Raw genomic sequence first — 20,236 nt, 5'->3', positions numbered from 1 at the left:
AATATCTCTTATATGGCAACTCTGTTTTCCATTAAAAGAAGCCTCTCATGCTGTAATCCAGGGGGAACTGAGAAGAAGCTTTTGATACATGAAGCAGGCAGAGGGAAGATGATATTTGGAGATTGTATTGCACTCTGCTCTATCTTAGCATCCTTTGAAGCACTGCCGTGTGATTCATTGCTCTCTGCCACAAAAGCCACTCCTCTCTTGTGGAAGCAACTGTGTTTGCCAGGCATTCAGAATAGATATCATGCAGCACCACTGCTCAGATGGGCAGGACTCCTGGTTAGCAGAAAGGATGTGTCACATTTCCAGAAAACAGGAAGAGGGGAAGAGGTCTCAAAAATTAAAAGAAAATATTGAAAAGTACCAATTTAAATAATGATAGAATCATAGAATGGTTTGGGTTGGAAGGGACCTTAAAGATCATCTAGTTCCAACCCCCCTGCCACAGGCAGGGACACCTTTCCAGTAGACCAGGTTGCTCAAAGCCCCATCCAACCTGGCCTTGAACACTTCCAGGGAAGGGGCGTCCACAACTTCTCTGGGCAACCTGATCCAGTGTCTCACCACCCTCACAGGAAAGAATTTCTTCCTAATATCTAATCTAAATCTACCCTCTTTCAGTTTAAAACCATTCCCCCTTATCCTGTCACCACTTACCTTTGTAAAAAGCCCCTCTACTGTTTTCCTGTAGGCCCCCTTCAGGTACTGGAAGGCTGCTATAAGGTCTCCCCAGAGCCTTCTCTTCTTCAGGCTGAACAGCCCCACCTCTCTCAGCCTGTCTTCATAGGAGAGGTGCTCCAGCCCTCTCATCATCTTCGTGGCCCTCCTCTAGACTCGTTCCAACAACTCCATGTCCTTCTTATGTTGGGGGCCCCAGAGCTGGACGCAGTACTCCAGGTGGGCTCTCACGAGAGCAGAGCAGAGGGGCAGAATCACCTCCCTTAACTTGCTGGCCTCACTGCTTTTAATGCAGCCCAGGATGCGGCTGGCCTTCTGGGCTGCAAGCACACACTGACAGCTCATGTTGAGCTTCTCGTCAACCATCATCCCCAAGTCCTTCTCCTCAGAGCTGCTCTCAATCCATTCTCTGCCCAGCCTGTATTTGTGCTTGGGATTGCCCCGATCTGCACGCAGGACCTTGCACTTGGCCTTGTTGAACTTCATGCGGTTTGCACAGGCCCAGCTCTCAAGCCTGTCAAGGTCCCTCTGGATGGCATCCCTTCCCTCCAGCGTGTCGCCCGCACCACACAGCTTGGTGTCGTCTGCAAACTTGCTGAGGGCGCACTCAATCCCACTGTCCATGTCACCGACAAAGATGTTAAACAGGACCGGTCCCAATACCGACCCCTGAGGAAAAACACTAATGCAAAGATTCAGAGGCCTTAACGTACAAATAAAACTGAAAAACCTGAGAAAATTAGTCTTTCTATTGGCTTATTGCTTCCACTGAGTATCTATGTGGATTTCTACAATATCCTTTCCAAAGAAACTCATAGCTACTCTAATACTCCACACTCCTCTCTGAAGTACAACATGGCCTAATCCTGAATTTTCCAGGTAAGAAACTAAGGTTTAGAGCCCAGAAGCTCTACCCGCTAGCTCTTACCCTGAGCTTTCCTCCCAGACCTTGGAAGAGAACCCAGGTGGTTCTGACTTCTCAACATCTCTGAGTTTCTAGAACCACACTGACCTCTATTTCACTGCAGAAAAGATGCAGAAGTGTCCCAGAACTGAAACACATTCACAAATCAGTGTGTTTCCCCAGCTGACCGAGTACTGCATGCCTTCAGTTGTACTGATGACGAACTACGTTGCCATCACTCTGCGAAAACTCCAGAAGAGATGCTGCTATTACTTTTCTGCAGAGCTCAGGTGATGCTGTGATTTCAGTATTAGGACAGGATTTGCCTGCTTGTTACATTACTTATGCAGAGCAGATTGCTTGGCAATTACATTTAAAGTACAATCACAGTGCCATTTGTACTTGTTAAGCAAAGAGGCAAAAGTTTTTTAAGGCTGTAATACCTTGAGAAGTACCAGGGTAAGTGGAAATGACTGTGTTCTCTCTTATTAGCTGCACGGTTATTTATACTTTTGCAGATTACCATGGTACAGGGCAATTAGGCTTTGGGATTACTGTTCAAATTGAGAAGTTTCAAGATCTCTACTGAGCAATTAACCCTTAAATACATTAACAGGAATAAACCTGTAGCACATGCCCAAAGCCTTCTCCAAACAAGGGCTTTTAAATTAGCTGTGAAGAAAGAAGTACAAGAGACCATCTGCCAAGAAGGTGCTCACACCGGGAGCAATGGCTACAATGCATTGACAGTTCCATCAGCTACACTTCCAGCAGGTTGCACAACAGCTGCAATACACCAGGTAAATCTGACATAAGGTACTTGGGCTCCCCAAACCCCTGGCAGCCTTTTTCTTTTGTCCTTATGGGTAAAAAACACCTAATAACAATTCTGTTAAAGGCTTACCCTTTCCACACCACAGGCAGGATGTTAGGAAGAAGATCAACCCCCAGCAGGTAGAAACTATTGGTGATTTCAGACATCAAGGAACTGGACGGCTTAGAAGGGTAAGTTTGGGGTTTTTGAGTGGGGAGGGGGTTTTGGTTTTTGTTTGGTTTTGTTTTGTTTTGTTTTAAAAACACACACACACACTTACAAACACACACTCCTTCCAGCAGTGGGCTTCCCCAGGCCAGGATGGTCCATCTCCCACACCATGGTACCTGGTCCATCTCCCAGCTCCTGCATGACAGGTACATGACACATCTGAGTCTATCCGTAACAGAGAAGACACCAGCACCTCACTGTGATATCTCTGGTCCTTTAATGGCTACTATCCTTAAAGCCCAAGGCAACACAGATTCACTGCCAACATAACCATCTCAGCTCACTAGGCTGAGGAACTTAGCTGAAGATCAGCTAAAATCATATCATGCACTGTGTTGTACACCATCTTGGACACTGTTCCAGCAAGCGTGTGCCATCTATAGAGACTGTTCTCATTGCCAGCCTCACAGCAGAGACTCTGAGGAATGAAGAGGCTTACCTAAGGACACTCAAAGGTGAGAATGAAACCAAGATCCTCGGTGCCAAGGAAATGCCCATACATCAAGAAACCCTCTTGTTTGAAGACCCCACTTCATTAAAGCAACGTGTTCTTAATCACGTGTCCCTTTTCCAAAAGGCAGCTCCAGTTATCTCGGATGCCCTCCCGTCTACTCCCCTTGCTCAGCCTCCAATCTTACAAGAGACACAGTGCAACCCCTCCATACCAGTTGCTGTGATTTCTATAATCCACTTACCTCCACAGTGAGCTCTCCGTAACACTCCCCAAGTTGAAGTCATAGAGCTTTGTCAGAATGAGAATCACCTAGGGAGGGGGAAAGGGAGGGAGGAAGAGAAAGGGAAAAGAAAGAGAAAAAAAAAAGGTTTTCCTTTAGACTGTGTAACAATACACAAGGCAGCTGAAATCACTCAAAGGAGAGCTTAGCATTTATCCATTAAAGTTGCAGTATTATACGATCAAGTTAAAAAAAAAAAGGCAAATCATAAGCTTAATGCATCATTGTCACCAGTAACATTTATTTTAATCTCAATGTTTTGCATTTGAAATAAAACATGCCAACAGGAATTAATAGAACATTGTGAGCTGCCCTCTCTACAACTGTGGCTATTCAAGGTCAGGGATGGAATCAGATGCGCCCTTGTTAACTCAACAGCCCAATCAGAAATTACAGTTGACTTTTCCTGTTTCTCAAGGTGCTACCACAAAGTGGTGAGTCTCCATGAAAAGAACTGGCAAGTTTATGAAGATCCCATCCAGCAAAACAGTCCATTTTGCCCAGAATGAGCTTTGTTGTTCTCTATCTGTTGTCACTGATTCCAGGAACACGGGCATTTCCACATGCCATCACCTTGGTAAAATAGAGGGATACAGAGCAAGACAAAACTTCAGCTGTATCCTTAGTGCTCAAGGAGACTCAGAGCCTTCAGGACCCACTGACTAACTTTCTGGCAAGCCATGAACACTCCCAAGTCATGCCCTTGCAAAACTGAGGTAGGAGGAGAAGGGAGTTCTAGTGTTGAGGTAGACCAGGAGGCCTCCCATCCCCCTGGGGTGAAATCGGTGTGCCCAGCTCGCTCCCTGAAATGCCTGTACACCAATGCACGCAGCATGGGGAATAAACAGGAGGAGCTAGAAATCCGTGTTCGGTCGGGGGGCTATGATTTAGTGGCAATTACAGAGACTTGGTGGGATGCCTCTCGTGACTGGAATGTGGTCATGGATGGCTATGTCTTGTTCAGGAAAGACAGGCCGCTAAGGAGAGGTGGTGGAGTTGCTCTTTATGTGAGTGAGCAGCTAGAATGTATTGAGTTCTGTCCAGGGGCGGATAAGGAGCGAGTTGAGAGTTTGTGGGTGCGAATTAAGGGGCAGGCTGGCAGGGGTGATACTGTTGTGGGTGTCTATTACAGGCCACCGGATCAGGATGAGGAGGGTGATGAGGCCTTCTACAGGCAGCTGAGAGCAGTCTCTCAATTACAGGGTCTGGTTGTTGTGGGGGATTTCAACTACCCTGATATTTGCTGGGAGGCCTACTCAGCCAGCCATCCTCAGTCCAGGAGGTTCCTCCAGTGCATTGATGATAACTTTCTGATGCAAATGGTGGATGAGCCAACTAGGAGAGGAGCGCTGCTGGATCTTATCCTCACTAACAAGGAGGGTCTGGTTGAAGAGGTGAAGGTTGAGGGCAGCCTTGGTTGTAGTGACCATGAGATGGTAGAGTTCAGGATCTCATGTGGCAGGAACAGAATAGCTAGCAGAATCGCAACCCTGGACTTCAGGAGGGGAAATCCCATGGGACAGGGTACTAGAAGGTAAGGGGACCCAAGATAGTTGGTTAGCATTCAAGGACTGCTTCTTCCGAGCTCAAGATCAGAGCATCCCAGCAGGAAGTCAAGGAAGGGTACCAGGAGACCTGCATGGTTAAACAGGGAACTGCTGGGCAAACTCAAGTGGAAGAAGAGGGTGTACAGATCATGGAAGGAGGGGCTGGCCACTTGGGAGGAATATAAGTCTGTTGTCAGAGGATGTAGGGAAGCAACTAGGAAAGCTAAGGCCTCCTTGGAATTAAACCTTGCAAGAGAGGTCAAGGACAACAGAAAGGGCTTCTTCAAATACATTGCAGGTAAAGCCAACACTAGAGGCAATGTAGGCCCACTGATGAATGAGGTGGGGGTCCTGGAGACAGAGGATAAAAAGAAGGCGGAGTTACTGAATGCCTTCTTTGCCTCTCTCTGTCTATACTGTTGGAGGCTGTCCTGAGGAGCCCCGGACCCCTGAGGCCCCAGAAGAAGTCAGGATAGAGAAGGAATCTGTCTTGGTAGATGAGGGCTGGGTCAGGGACCATTTAAGCAATCTGGACATCCATAAATCCATGGGCCCTGATGGGATGCACCCACGGGTGCTGAGGGAGCTGGCGGAAGTCATTGCTAGGCCACTCTCCATCATCTTTGCTAAGTCGTGGGCAACGGGAGAGGTGCCTGAGGACTGGAGGAAAGTGAATGTCACTCCAGTCTTCAAAAAGGGCAGGAAGGAGGACCCGGGTAACTATAGACCAGTCAGCCTCACCTCCATCCCTGGAAAGGTGATGGAACAACTTGTCCTTGGTGCTGTCTCTAGGCACATCAAGGCTAGGGGGATCATTAGGGGCACTCAGCATGGCTTCACCGAGGGGAAGTCATGCTCAACCAACTTGATAGCCTTTTATGAGGATGTAACCCGGTGGATAGATGATGGTAAAGCTGTGGATGTGGTCTATCTCGATTTCAGTAAAGCGTTTGACACGGTCTCCCACAGCATCCTCGCAGCTAAACTGAGGAAGTGTGGTCTGGATGATCGGGTAGTGAGGTGGATTGTGAACTGGCTGAAGGAAAGAAGCCAGAGAGTGGTGGTCAATGGGACAGAGTCCAGTTGGAGGCCTGTGTCTAGCGGAGTCCCGCAAAGGTCGGTACTGGGACCAGTACTATTCAATATATTCATTAATGACTTGGATGAGGGAATAGAGTGCACTGTCAGCAAGTTCGCTGATGACACAAAATTGGAAGGAGTGGCTGACACACCAGAAGGCTGCGCAGCCATTCAGAGAGACCTGGACAGGCTGGAGAGTTGGGCGGGGAGAAATTTAATGAAATATAACAAGGGCAAGTGTAGAGTCCTGCATCTGGGCAAGAACAACCCCAGGTATGAGTACAAGTTGGGGACAGATCTGTTGGAGAGCAGCGTAGGGGAAAGGGACCTGGGGGTCCTAGTGGACAGCAGGATGACCATGAGCCAGCAGTGTGCCCTTGTAGCCAAGAAGGCCAATGGCATCCTGGGGTGTATTAGAAGGGGTGTGGTCAGCAGGTCAAGAGAGGTTCTCCTCCCCCTCTACTCTGCCCTGGTGAGGCCGCATCTGGAGTATTGTGTCCAGTTCTGGGCCCCTCAGTTCAAGAAGGACAGGGAACTGCTAGAGAGAGTCCAGCGCAGAGCCACGAAGATGATTAAGGGAGTGGAACATCTCCCTTATGAGGAGAGGCTGAGGGAGCTGGGTCTCTTTAGCTTGGAGAAGAGGAGACTGAGGGGTGACCTCATTAATGTTTATAAATATGTAAAGGGCAAGTGTCATGAGGATGGAGCCAGGCTCTTCTCAGTGACATCCCTTGACAGGACAAGGGGCAATGGGTGCAAGCTGGAACACAGGAGGTTCCACATAAATATGAGGAAAAACTTCTTTACGGTGAGGGTGACCGAACACTGGAACAGGCTGCCCAGAGAGGTTGTGGAGTCTCCTTCTCTGGAGACATTCAAAACCCACCTGGACGTGTTCCTGTGTGATATGGTCTAGGCAATCCTGCTCCGGCAGGGGGATTGGACTAGATGATCTTTCGAGGTCCCTTCCAATCCCTAACATTCTGTGATTCTGTGAGTTAAGCAGTACATGGAGGACCACAGGGGAATATAACTTCCCTTCGATATCCTTGGTGCTCTGACCTCAGATTCCATGGGTAAATATAATCCTCCTAGTTACCAGCTACATTGCCCAATGCCCTTCTTCCCCAGAAAGGCAGCTATGCACTCCGACAACCTGTGAGCCTCTGTGCAAGCTCCCAGGCTCAGATGGGATGGGAACTTCTGCAGAAAGAATAAAGGTTCCTCAGTGGAAGTTAAGAGCATTTGAGCATTTGCTCCATGCTTTTTTAGCATAACTAATGTCACGCAGTTCATTCCCTCAGATTCTATGGGACCAGCCTCAGGAAGAGCTCTGGGGCATCTCTTCATTTTGGTTTTGCTCCATTTTAACATTTCAGCATTGCTTCCTCCTTGCAGGATTCAAGAACAGGCTAGTTTCCCTTGCATCTGCTTGGACTGTGAAAGCATCTAGGGAAGTTTTTAGTAAATACTTGGGGGTTTTTGTTTTGTTAACAGGTACTTCACAGTTTAGCTAAAAGATGGGTCCAAATGAGAGATGTGACCCAAAGGGTTGGGTTCATTTATGTTTTCCTATGCAACAAGGATCTTTTCTACTACAAAAGCCACATCTCCCTCCCTCTTTCTCCTCCCATAGCAGTGGGACCTGCCACATCTTTCATTTGGGTTTCCCAGCTGAAAGGCTGCCGGGTGAGGAGTTTAAAGCTCTGCAGAAAAACACCAAAGGATTAATCAACATCACAACGGCTGCAACAGCCGTTACTGTCAACATAATACTGGGAAGAGACCTGTTCAAATTGTAAGGGACCTTGGTACGTGACTGTGCAGTCATTGCCCAACTTAATGGCTTTAGAATAGATGCTCTGAACATCTCTCTCTCTACTGGATTCACTTTCCCCATCCTCGATCGCATTTTGTCCCTTTATTTCCCCACGCAGAGGTCTTTAGGAGGAAGATAAAAGCTGAGCTGCTGCCAGCGGGGTGTGAAAAGAAACCTGCCAGGCAGATTTGAGTCAGCATATGCAAGCCCATGTCAGCCTAAACTGATGCTGTGCAGTGGGGAAATAAGGACAATGTCCTTTTTATTGGAACTTAAACCCTGCACACACCTTCCCATACAAAGGGGGATAAACCAGCTGCAAATTACAGCAACCAAGGTTCGTATATCTCCTTCCCTTACACCAACAGAGGGAAGCAGTGCAGCCTGCTCCCAGGTAAAACCTGATGAGAGCGATATTTTTAGGATGTCTGCTATATTCCTACAGAGGCATGGACAGGACTTCTCTCGAGAGTCTCTAGGAAGCCATGCACCACAGCACAAGCCTGCCCTGCCAGAAATGACACCCTGCTTATTGCTCACAACTACAGCGAGGTTTCACAGAGTTAGCTTTCCAGCTTCAGAGCCTAATCACATTGAAGGCAGCAGGATGACTTCTGCTGAGTTCAGCAGATCCTGGATCCAGCCCTAAATGTATTAAATAAAATCTCTGTGTCCTGGTCAAATTTCAACAGAATAAATCTACCTTAAGTTGCAATTACAACTGAAGGCAGGATTCACACTCTCCCAGCTCTTTGTGTGCTTCTCGTCAGATCTCCTATGCCCTATATATTTGAAGATGTCACGTGTCTATTATAAACCCTGCAAACTGCAGGATAACACCAGCTTACAGGAGTGGGTTGAATCCTACTCAGCTCCTCGGTATAAATCCAAAGTAAAAGCACATTGTTTAGTACGGCTTATCTGGATTTTCACCCAGGATGACTAACAAAAATCCAGCTCTGCCTGTTGTTAATGCATGGAAAGCAAAAGCATGAGAACCCCTTTGCAGCTAAATCTCACAAAGGGTCCCAGGAAACAGCAGGAGCTGCCTGAGGCAGCAGTAATACACAGTAGAGTCACCTACAGCAAGCTCTCCATAGGCCATGCAATGCTCTTGTGCCGCAAGCCCAGGCAGCCTCCACCCTGTCCCCGCTTGCTTTTGAGACAAGACACTTCAGATTCAATAAAGGTAACTCTTGTAATGTTTTGGGAGTTTGAAAACCAGAGAGGATTGGAAAGGCCGAACACACAACCTTCCCAAGAAAAACTGTGAGAGCACATTCCCCCACAATGCTGCCTCCTGAGACCAGGAGCAAATGCAACGACTAAGGAAGTGTCACATGCGGTTAAGACACAAATCAAAGCCTGAAAGGCACAGCTGGTTCCTGAGTTGTTTTCATGGGGTGCTTTTGACACAGCATTTAACAGGAAACTTCAAAGCATTTCAAGAGGCTATTCTGAGGCCTCCACTTCAGGTTGCCCCAACCGTGCTAAGAAGAAACTAGAAGCAGGGATATCAGGGGAAGATGTGGGCAAGTACCAGATTTTCTAAGACATTCTGTTATTTGAATGCTTTAGTTGAATGCTTTAGTTGAAAAAGAATGGAACAAAACATAAGGAAAATTGGACGGATTTTCCAAAACTGAATTCTGACAGAAGAAAAAATGAAAAAGCAAAAACCTTCATTGATTCAAGCTGAAACATTTGAGTCTGATTTCTACTTTGTAGTTGAAGAAGCTTAGGCTTGTTTTTGTCACCACTAACAAATAACCATGGCTTTTCTGTGCCAGAGTAATTTTGCATGAAAATCTTGACAGTTTTTCATTTTAAAAGCTGAATTCAAATGAAAATTGGAGAATTCACATTTAATGTACTATTTCAAAACAAAAATAAACATTTTCTTCCCCTAAACTGAGGGAAGTCTAGAACTGCCATCCCATCAAAAATGCCCACTCTTCAACCTAAATTAAGATGAAAACATTTTGCTCTGAGGAAAAGAAAAAAAAAAAAAAAACAAAAAAGTTCCAAGTGATATTGATTGAGAAATAGCACAAACTTACACTTAGGTGATCTTTAATCAAAATAAAGAAAACACCCTTATAGTGCCAAATTTTTTCTGTTTCTGTTCATCAAACTGATCTCCCCAAAATTAATGTCAAGTCAGCTCAATGCTGAACTGCATTTTTCTCTGGGGTCACACTGCTCACTCCAAGGAATACAGCTCAGATGTGAAATTTCCCTGTCTCCTATGGACCAGGCTCCACACAGCCACGCCGAGCTTCCCAGGACACCCCAAGGGCAGGTGTCCCTCGGGGCACCCAGCAGCTCAGCTGGTTGAAAAGGAAAAAAGGGAGAAGCAGCCTGCAGAACAGAGTGGGGAAACAGGCCAGGCTGAATTACAACTCCCTTAAGGCTATACAAACCCTCTGGAAAATGCAATTTCAAGCTGAGCTTACACAAAACTAAACGACCTGAAAAATTCAATAAATTGCTTTGGTTTTCTAGACAGAAGTGGGGATGGAGAAAGGATAATCAGAAAATATATTTTTTCTTTGGAAACAAGTGATGTTCCAGTCCTGCAAGAATTTCCTTGTGCACTTTAATGTCTCTCCACATTCTGTATGCTTTTGTTTTGCAGAAACTACACTGTCTGCTGAATACCCTGGTATAAGGCTTAGCACAACAAAAATGCCACTCCTGTCAATTATTTATCTTCAATGGCTTACACCACAATACAGATTAAGAGTCTCTGCCACTGAGAAATCCCACCGTCTCGCTATAGTATACTGAACCACTAAATCCAGATTTAATATGATGGACCACCTCTCTAAAATAAGGCCACCAGGTCTCCAAGACTACCCAATCCAGCAGCCTTGAGTCTTGACACAACTTGGCTGGCATGAAAGCAGAAAAAAACATAACCAGAAACTGTAGTCCAGGTTTCATTCCATGTTGAAAACACATCCCTGAAGGCATCCCTATTGTTCAGACAATTATTAGGAATTTCTGAGCCCATAAATCATAAAAGTACTCAGAAGCTCTTCAGCGTATTCAGTGGCGTAACAATTTTCACGCCCATAAAATTTTACTATGAAGGAAAATTACTTTCGTTCATTAAATCCTCCTCCAAATCTTGCCAATTCTAAACTGGCAAAGTGCTTTGCGTATACCCCACAGTGGAATATATAACTCTGGTTTCCCACAAATTAGAGCATAAAAGCATTGCAGTTCCTTCAGCAGGTTGCCAAGTAACTTCAAGACAACCAAAAAGCACCACATCAAATGTAATCATGTTCCTGTATCAGGCGATGCTCATATTAGAGACAGGAGAGTGAAGAGCACAGTGACCAAAGAGAATAGGTGATCAATTCAGGTAGACATCTGAAAGGCCAGCACCAATCCACTTTATGATATTCATCTCCTAAGTGATCCTGCTAAATCATCACAGAGATTAATACAGCTCATCACAGCCCTGTCCACATATTTACAGAGTGTAATTAATAATGAGCAAAGGGATGAGCACTGGGCAGTGCACAGCACAACAGAGAGATCGAAGGCAGATTTACATGTGAAAAATGAGGCTTGCTCTGGCAATGCTGGGGTCTCCATTCCCTGCCTACTGAGCTATTTCCATGATGTTTGCAACATTTTCTACCCCCACACACAGGAAGCTTGTCTGCAATTTTCATCTGCCTGTCCCCAATTCACACAAGAGCAACAGCACCCAACAAGTAAATTTAAAAAGTGAACAACCACAGGCTGCTGGGAACCAGTATCAGCAAATTATTTACAGCTGAAGGCGAATTGGCTTAAAATGCTCTGGGATCTAAAAAGCCAACAGCGCTGCTTTATGGAGGTCCCTAGCTGTTTCTTTCTTTTTGTTTGTTTTTTTGGGTTTGGTTTTTTTTTTTTAGTGGTGTGGTGGTGTTTTTTTTTTTCATGGTGGTGATAGGTTTATTAAGGCACAAAATTAATAATTAAAGATGAACTGATCAAACTCATGGAGTTATTCAGGGTGATGAATTTGCTAAGTAAGGTGGCTTTTCATATAATCTCTGTATTCAAAGCTAACTCAAGGCAAAAGCCACCAATATCAGCCTAATTTTTCCCACATAAATGCTCAGAAGATGGGAAGAGGATAATTTATGTGCTCAACATATATTCATGCTTAAGTGTGTGGTGGATTGACCCCAGCCAGCAACTAAGCACCCACCCACACACTCTCTCTCCCCCCACCCCAGGGGAAGAGAAGAAGAGCAAAAGAAAAGAACCAGAAGAGCAAGAGTGAGAAAAACTTGTAATTCCAGACAAAGACAACTTAATAAGGGGCGAGGCAGGGAGGGCAATGCAAACACAGTCACTGGTAGATGGCTGCTTTGGAAAGACGACTCCACAGTCATTATTGCTAAGAATATTATAGAGGACGGAATACCTCTTTGGCCAATTCGGGTCAGCTGTTCTAGCTGTGCCCCCTCCCAAGCTCTTGACTGGCCCTAGCCTACACCTAGGTCAGGCAGAATGAGAAACAGAGAAAACCTTCACACTGTGCACTCACTGTTCAGCTATACCTAAAACATTGGTGTGCTTTCGTCACTGGTTTAGCCGAAAATTCAAAACACAGCATGACACAGGCTGCTATGAAGAAAATTAACTCCGTTCCAGTACAAGTATTTTCCTAGATCAAGGCACGGTGGTTCTCAAAAACAGTCACTACATAGCCCTGGTCCCACCAAAATCACTTCACACAAAGACACCCTCAAAAACTTATGCATGCACGTGTGTGATCACACTACACAACACCCCCATTTACCCTGGAGGTCTAAGTGCAGTTGCCAATACCCAAGAGTGCCACCTCCAGTTGTGAGAAGCATATAACATTATTACAAAGCTCTCAGGTGAGGAATTTATATGCCACAGGTGTTAACAGATTCTGCAAGCATCACCACTGTGAAACAAGGCAAATAATGTCGTCTTTGTCTTACTGATGAGGAACAAGAGGCAGAGAGAGATTAAGTGTTTCTCTACATGGGAACACTCAGGAAGAAGAATCCAAATCAACTTTTAAGTGTTTAGTTCAATTCACTTCGCAAATACATCAGAAAAATCAAATTAAAGACCACTTTATTCTGAAAAAGGGCCTCCATCCAAGAATTTAACCTAGCTGAAATAATCCACTTCAACACATTTAGTTAATTTAAGCTAAGAAGCATCACCTGGAAGATAAAACACCAATCCAAATTCACTCACAGTAACAGAATGATTAGCAAAAAAAGGAACACATACACCTTAAATATCAATCTACCTTCTTTTCCCCTGCCTGGTGAGTGTAGCTGAAGAAAACTTATCTCCAGATACTAGCAGTCAAGGAATAGCACAGGCCAAGACAAGAGAAGAAAAAACAGAGGTACTAACAACAAGCGGGCCAAAATCCTGCCCTCTGGAAATTAGAGCAACACTTTTGCAAGAGTAAAGTGATGCCAACTTGAGTAGCAGCAAAGGACTTTTTATTTTTAATCTCTAGAGAGATAAAAACGATCTGTGGGTGGCTCCAGGCAGAGCAGGCAAAAGAACCCTCTGAAATTGAAAGAGACAAGTCCCAAGATCACACACAAAAGCAAAACATTTTCCAGTAAACTTGTGATCTCCAAACAGCTGAGACTGCCAAATTTATCCTCAAAACAAGAACCAGTAAAAGAAAGATATTCTCCTTTAATCCTCCTTTGCCTGTGTTGCTTTTCACTTTCCAGTAGGAAAACTGCCACGGTATGCTCTTTCTGTCCCCTGTCCTCCTCCCTTGCAATGTAAATCAGGCAGCAGAACAAGCCAGAGCGTGAAGTCTTCCCATGGATTCCCCTGGGATGCTGGAGACAGATCACATTATCTTCATAAAAGAGCCCTTGGGATGTAAGCAGCAGTTTGAAATTCCCATTTACAGGGCTTGCAGTCAATGAACAGAATCTAAGGGGAAAAAAAAAACAAAACCACTACAGTGCTTTGCAGAAAAAGCCAGCTCTGGAAAGCCCAGCTCCCTCCTCCCATGCAACTACCAGCAGGAGCAGGACAGGATTCCTGTATGTTGGTCACCTGCTTTGGCAATTCAAGGGCAAACCCAGCCTGTCAGAGAAAAAGCACCCATTGGCATCAACACTGAGACAGGCCCCTCTTCCAGTGTCATGGATTTACCCTTCTGGGCTCATACAAATCTAAAAAGTATTTTGAAATGAACCTGACAGGGTCTCTCATGCTTTTGGTTTTAAACATTTTGGTGCAGGGACTGTAATTTAGGATATGTTCAGAGGTGCCTTGCACATCGAAGACCATGCCATGGTTGTGAATGCACTAGAATACCACCACAGCAATGACTAATGCCTCCAGGACTCAGAAGAGGAATCTGACTATAATTGTTTTACACTAACATGGGAAAAGAAGTCAGATTCGCCTCCTCCCAAGCCACAGATTCCAATTATCACCCAAATGAGGGGTATTCATAGCCGCTAGCTGTATAGCATCTGCAAGTCAGGCACAGTGCTCTTCCTTCTCCACTACACGTTAAAAATTGGACAATATCTCTCACGTAACATTTTTCCCAAGGAAACTGAAAAACAAACCATTGGTAAATTCTGCCTCAGTGTCAGCAGATATACTTCCTTCGTACCTACATGCTTGCTTTTAGTGCACACACACACAAAAAAATTACAACCACATTCTTAACACCTCCTTCCTAAAGAAATAAAAGAAAAGCCTCCAGTAAGGTTATCAGCCCTTAAAAAGCAGCTGGATTCTGTCCCAGAGGTTGCAGTAGAGCCCTAAACATAGCTACCAGGTCAGATCATAATGCCTTTGTCCTCTTTGTGGGGTTGGAAATCACCCCATAAAAGCTAAGTATTATTAGAATTACATCCACACAGCATCAGGAGAGAGTGTCTGGGAAAGGTGTGGTGAATTAGTCACCTTTTTAAGGACAGCAATAAAATACAGGAGACATTTAAGTAGAATTCCAGACCGTTATGAATAAACACACAAAGGGAGGGTGCACACCAGTACTACTGGCAGCTTGCAGTAGCACTAGTCAGAGAAGTCAGAGACAGAAAAGACCCCCCAGGTTATGCGACCCACCCCCCTGACAAGCCACAGTTGTGCTCCACAGAATCTTTCCCAGCCCTTCAGGATGGCCTTGCTGCACATAAACACACATTCCCACCAGAAAAAACATCTAGATAGCTTAAAATAACAGAAGCCTGAGCTTTATCTCTGTGTAACTCAGTAAAACATAAATACAATCTTTCCTGGCAGGTAGTGATACGATTTAAGGGTCCCCTATCATACATTATAAGAGGTGATAGCAAAGAACTCATAATTTATTTTTATTGATTCAGCAGCCCATGCTGGATCATATCTCCCAATTCTTCCCTTTTGCTAAGAAGCCTCCACCAATGCCTTGGGAAATTTAATCTTCTTTTCCCTTCTCCATCTTCCTTTTAAAGATGCTGTGTGCACATCTGTACCTAAGTTCAAGAAGAAAATGAAAAAAGGCCCCAGTTACTTTGCTGGCTCCATTCTTGTTCCAATTATCTCCTGATACCATCTGCGAACCAGCAGATTTTGTGCAGCAATTTAACTCTGTGGAGTCATATACCTGCTGAAGGGCCATTTAAAGCTTCTGACATAGGGACCTGGAAAGAAGATCTAAACTCCAAGTGTGGGTACACTATCTTCACAGGACAGTTCTCAATTTGAAAGGGGGAAAAAAAAAAAAAAAAAAAGAAAAAAAAAAAAAGGCTGACAGAAGGTAAGACAGCGCAGCCCTTTGAGCTGTTATAAACTGCCAGGACAGGTGAGGGTTTTCCTTGAGGACTGAAGGCAAGACTGACTGGTTCCATAAATGAAAATAAACTATGTGGGGAACTTTGTGTCTAAGCCATTTCTGAAAGGAAGAGAGAAAAAAGCTCCCATAAAGCTGATTTTTCAAGAAAAAACAGGCTGCTTACTGTTCTTCCATTTCAGACTCCAGGCTCTACTCAGGAACTCTCACTCCTCTCACACACACACTCTCTCCGCACCCCACCCCCCACCCATGTGTACATATACATATAAAATATTACTCATCTTCCTCAGATTCCAATTAGCAACTCAAATAATGAGCACTGAACAGAGCATGGGCAAGAGATTCCCTCTCTCCCCAGGCACATGAGATGGACTAGATAACCTATTGAAGTCACACAGAATCACAGAATCATTCAGGTTGGAAGAGACCTCTGAGATCCTTTTCAGCCTCCTATCTATGACCCAAAGATTTACTTGTTCATGTGAAAATGCCTCCCTGCTAGCTCAGGAGAACAACAGCAGGGAAGTAGATGCCATGCCACAGAAACACGTGCCTGTTGTGCTCCCTAAAACACGGAGCCTTGCCTTCAACATGACAGCAGGAGATGGATGCTGGAGAAGCCACCATGTTGGCAACACAGTCTGGTCACTGGCCTGGCACTCAGAGCAGGGAAGGGTGTCAGAGCCTCCCCACTCTATTCCCAGCTTTGATGCCAGATCACCCACCTGCAGGTAGATTAATTTGTGATGGCAGTGTTATTCTGAGACAGTATTATTCTACTTTAAACAGTATTACTCTGAGAAAACATCCTTCTCCCTCCAGTGGAGCCACTCCAAAAGTTGGGAGTTCCACAGGTGTTACCATGAAAGGAAAGGATGTACCTGTTGGGAGACAAGCCCTTGCATCCACTTTTAACGGCCAGTTAAAAGACCTTCGGCTCCTGCCACTGGATCCTTATGAACAAATCCAAGTACCTAAGACTTTGGCTTAATCCCTTTCTCACAACAGCCCAGGGAAATAAGGATTGTTGCAGTTTGCCAGGTGACACGTGTAAGCACAGAGGAGAAAAAGGGCAAAATGCACAAATTGTTCTGTTATGGTTAGTACAGGTGCCAAAGTCCTATACTTCGATTTTCTCCCACATATACTACTTGACCTTGAATGACACTTAAATCATGGGTTTATACTAATGATGTAATCATAAGTCTTTAAATATGCCTAGGTAGAGTATTTATAAATGTAATTAAATAGTAGGGAAAGTGAAATATGAGAATCATCACAGAAAGAATAAGATAAAAAAATAAGTGACAGTTTAGAATATATGAGCAACTATTACATGCAACTTGGGTCAGTCAGGCTGAGCAGGACACACAGGATCAGAAAGTGCTGGAGGTAAGAGACAAGCACAAGTCAGGGCTCTCCACAGACAAAAGGTCAGAAGCAACAGTCTGAGTGCTAACTAGCCAATTAACATATTTTTTACATTATTATAGATTCAACAAAGATTAAATGATCTGATTATCTTATATATTAAGGTAATAGAAATGTGGTCTGTCCAATTGACTGCACTCTTCTGACCTTGAACCTATGTTTATGCAGCAGTTCCTATCTGCAGATGCCCAAACCTACTTTGAAACTTGGTGGCTCAGCTGTGGTAAGGTCAAACTCTGCCCTAGCAGCTCCTTTTCCTACTGGTATTCCTTTGAACTTAACCTTTACTCTTGATTTTAATCATCTTTCTTACACTTATTGTCTGCTCAATATTGCAATTTTAGGGGACAAATTAAGAAAAAAAACATTCACCTGTTTTTGAGCTCTGTAAGAAATAAAACATATTTTTCCTACTTTAGAAATACCTTGTGCTAATGTCTACATGGGGATATGCGGAACAGCGCAGTTAAAGCTGTCAAGGGCAATTTTTCTTACAGACTTAAGTGTTCCGTTACTTAAAAAAGAAGCAGCAGAGAAAAATAGAGGAACTTGAATTCAAATCTGCTTTAATGCAACATTATGGTTGCGAATTTCAAAGCTGTAAAAGTAAGAAACTCAGAAGTACAGATTCTACATTATGCACGTGGATTGTATAAAAGAAAAGAGGCAAGTCACCACTGCAGAAATCCAAAGCACTATTGACTTTTGCAACCCTTTTAGGGTTAGTTGGGGCCCAGGGACAGTTGGTCAGATGAAAATACCTACTTGCTCCATACTGCAAACCCTCACTGCAGTAGAAAACTTTCAGAAGGTTTGACCTTGTGAGTTCACTCTCCTTCTCTTACCTAGGGACCTAAAAAACTCTTTGTTTGGACCTAAAAAATCCTTGCTCTCTAGCTGACAGAGGAATTGAAGCAGAGTCTCCATTTCAAGCCACTGTCTATATCCTTCCTCATAAGAATCACGGTTATGACAACTGGGACTGCTGACTGACATTTAAACTGGGACTGCTGCTTTTAAGATCAGGGTTTGGGATGCTATAACCCAGGAGATAGATCCCTTATACTCTTGCATGACAAAAGGATAGATTTAAACAGAAGGCTCAGTGCTTTGCTCTGCCAGCACTTGCATTGTCTCTCTTTACCATCACAAGAACGTCTGGGACCCAAAACCTGGAGGCAGAAAAGGGAGAAGAGACAGAGCCTCATATTTTATGAAAATACTCTGTAGCTCTGCAGGGTTTCCAGATGACCTTCAGGGAATTTCACATACACAAACTGTAGGGTTGTCTTGCACATTGCACTGAGATATCAAAAAACAACTGCCCACCACTGCAGAAGGGCTCTAAACAACGTGAATCGTCCCACTGACTTTTCCTGCATTGGCATGTTCTCAGTTGAGCACCAGAAGTTTTGAGAAACTTCCAAAAATCCTTCTGCCCCTTGAGAAACGTATCAGGGAATGGCTACGCAGTGAGACAAAGAAAGAATGCAAATTGACCAAATGAGATCTGTAATGGCCATTATGCAAGGTCTGTGGTAGCTTCCTTCTCCTCTTTACTATCTCCAGAGCCCTGCATTTCCATCGGAATAATCTCATCTCTTCTCTCCCTCACCATTCACACTGCAAGGTCCTGTCTCCATGAACACCATGAAGTCACAGAAGCAGGACTTCAGACACTCCCCACCCCCTTGTCACTCCTTGCCATACAGTCTCTCTAGCATCTCTTATGACTATGCAATAAAACCTAAGACTGGCACTTGCCCTGAAATGAAAATATGGGCTGGAGATGGGCCAGGCACACCAGCTTGTCCTGTTTTATTAGTGCGTAAACTAGAAAGGAGCAATAGTCTCTAGCTGTCTCCGGATGGCGGTAAGGACAGAGAAAGGTAACAAGGCTTATCTGAAGGTGAAATTCAATCCCATTCTCACATGACATACAAGCACAAAATCTTAAATAGGGAAACTAGGGAATAAATTAGCCAGTTCCTCTTTAGGTAAAACTAGGTCATCTCCACAAGTCCCAGTGTGAATTCTCCTCCTGTGCTGTGATCCTTTGAACAAACCCACCCCCCACTTCAAATTTCATTATATGATGGCTGCAAACCCATCATTAAGAATAATTCTAATAACCACAACAGCCTCCAAAACAGAGGACATAACATAAACTAGGTCCAAAAGTCTCCTGTTCTGCCTTTGTGACTGTGCAGAAGTTCATCATGACAAGTACCTGCTCCAGAGGGAGAATAAAGTTCAAAGACAAACAGTAACAAGCTTTTCATGAGTAAATGTTGAGCTGGTGAACGATTAGAGAGATGAATGTTACCAGAGGCTGAAGCATGGTGTGGACCAGAGGACTGATTCAAGCTCATGGTGTCAGGGTATCAACTCTATACAGGTTCTTTGTCTTACCTGGCAAGATGCACAGATAGGAAAAAGTGAGCAGCAAGTTTTTTAAGTAGGTGTGACAGACTGAAGAACAAATTCAAAGGTCCATTTTGCCTTTGCTGTTCTATAGTTGTCATTTCACAAAGGTGATCATCTACAAACTATTTCTTACAAAGGACCTCCCAAAACAGAACTATTTCTCCGGGCCCTTTTACAGCAGGACCAACAGCAAGTGCTCCAAGGATAATCTTCAGTAAACCTAGTTATTGGAACAGTGTAACCTGCTGTAAATTCACATACACAACACAGCAGAACGAAGGTACTCTCCACTCCAGCCTTTCAAAAGGCAATTGATACAGGCCTCTCCAGTAACCACACCAGCACAAGGCTGATTCCAACAGCTCCACAGACCCACCCCCTCGCCCCCCTCCCAAGACTACTGCAGTCAGAGCAGCTCTCATTAGAAAACTGATGCTACAGTAAACAGGCATCAGGGGCTCAGCCTTGAACCGAGCTGTCAGAGCACCACAGTCCTCTACTGCATGGAAGAGCTCAAGTAATCTCTCATGAATTGTTGCATTCTGTTCTTCTTAAAGCCCTAGCTCTTGGAGGCCAGTGATGACTTCAAACAAAACAACAAAACAAACCCAATCTCAGTTCCTACTTTTCTGAATTCAGAGGGTGACTTTTAAAATACACTCAGAACTTGATTTAAAGGCTTCGACTTCTGCTTCCCAAAGCACTGCACATCTCATATAATGTTGTTTGTTTTTTTTAAC

The 20,236-nt window shown here is 44.4% G+C and overlaps 1 protein-coding gene across 1 annotated transcript in view; it reads right to left on the bottom strand.

The window, feature by feature from the left end:
- The window catches only part of SORCS3 (sortilin related VPS10 domain containing receptor 3), a 316,197-nt gene that overhangs the window by 210,186 nt on the left and 85,775 nt on the right, over nt 1-20,236 (bottom strand). Inside the window, exon 2 of the mRNA XM_068397886.1 lies at nt 3,329-3,396. Within this exon, the coding sequence (XP_068253987.1) occupies nt 3,329-3,396 (68 nt within the window). The remainder of the gene's footprint in view (nt 1-3,328; nt 3,397-20,236) is intronic.

The sequence above is a fragment of the Nyctibius grandis genome, chromosome 4 (genome assembly GCF_013368605.1).
Source record: "Nyctibius grandis isolate bNycGra1 chromosome 4, bNycGra1.pri, whole genome shotgun sequence".
NCBI lineage: Eukaryota > Metazoa > Chordata > Aves > Nyctibiiformes > Nyctibiidae > Nyctibius > Nyctibius grandis.
This window is presented reverse-complemented; position numbering and strand designations above follow the sequence as displayed.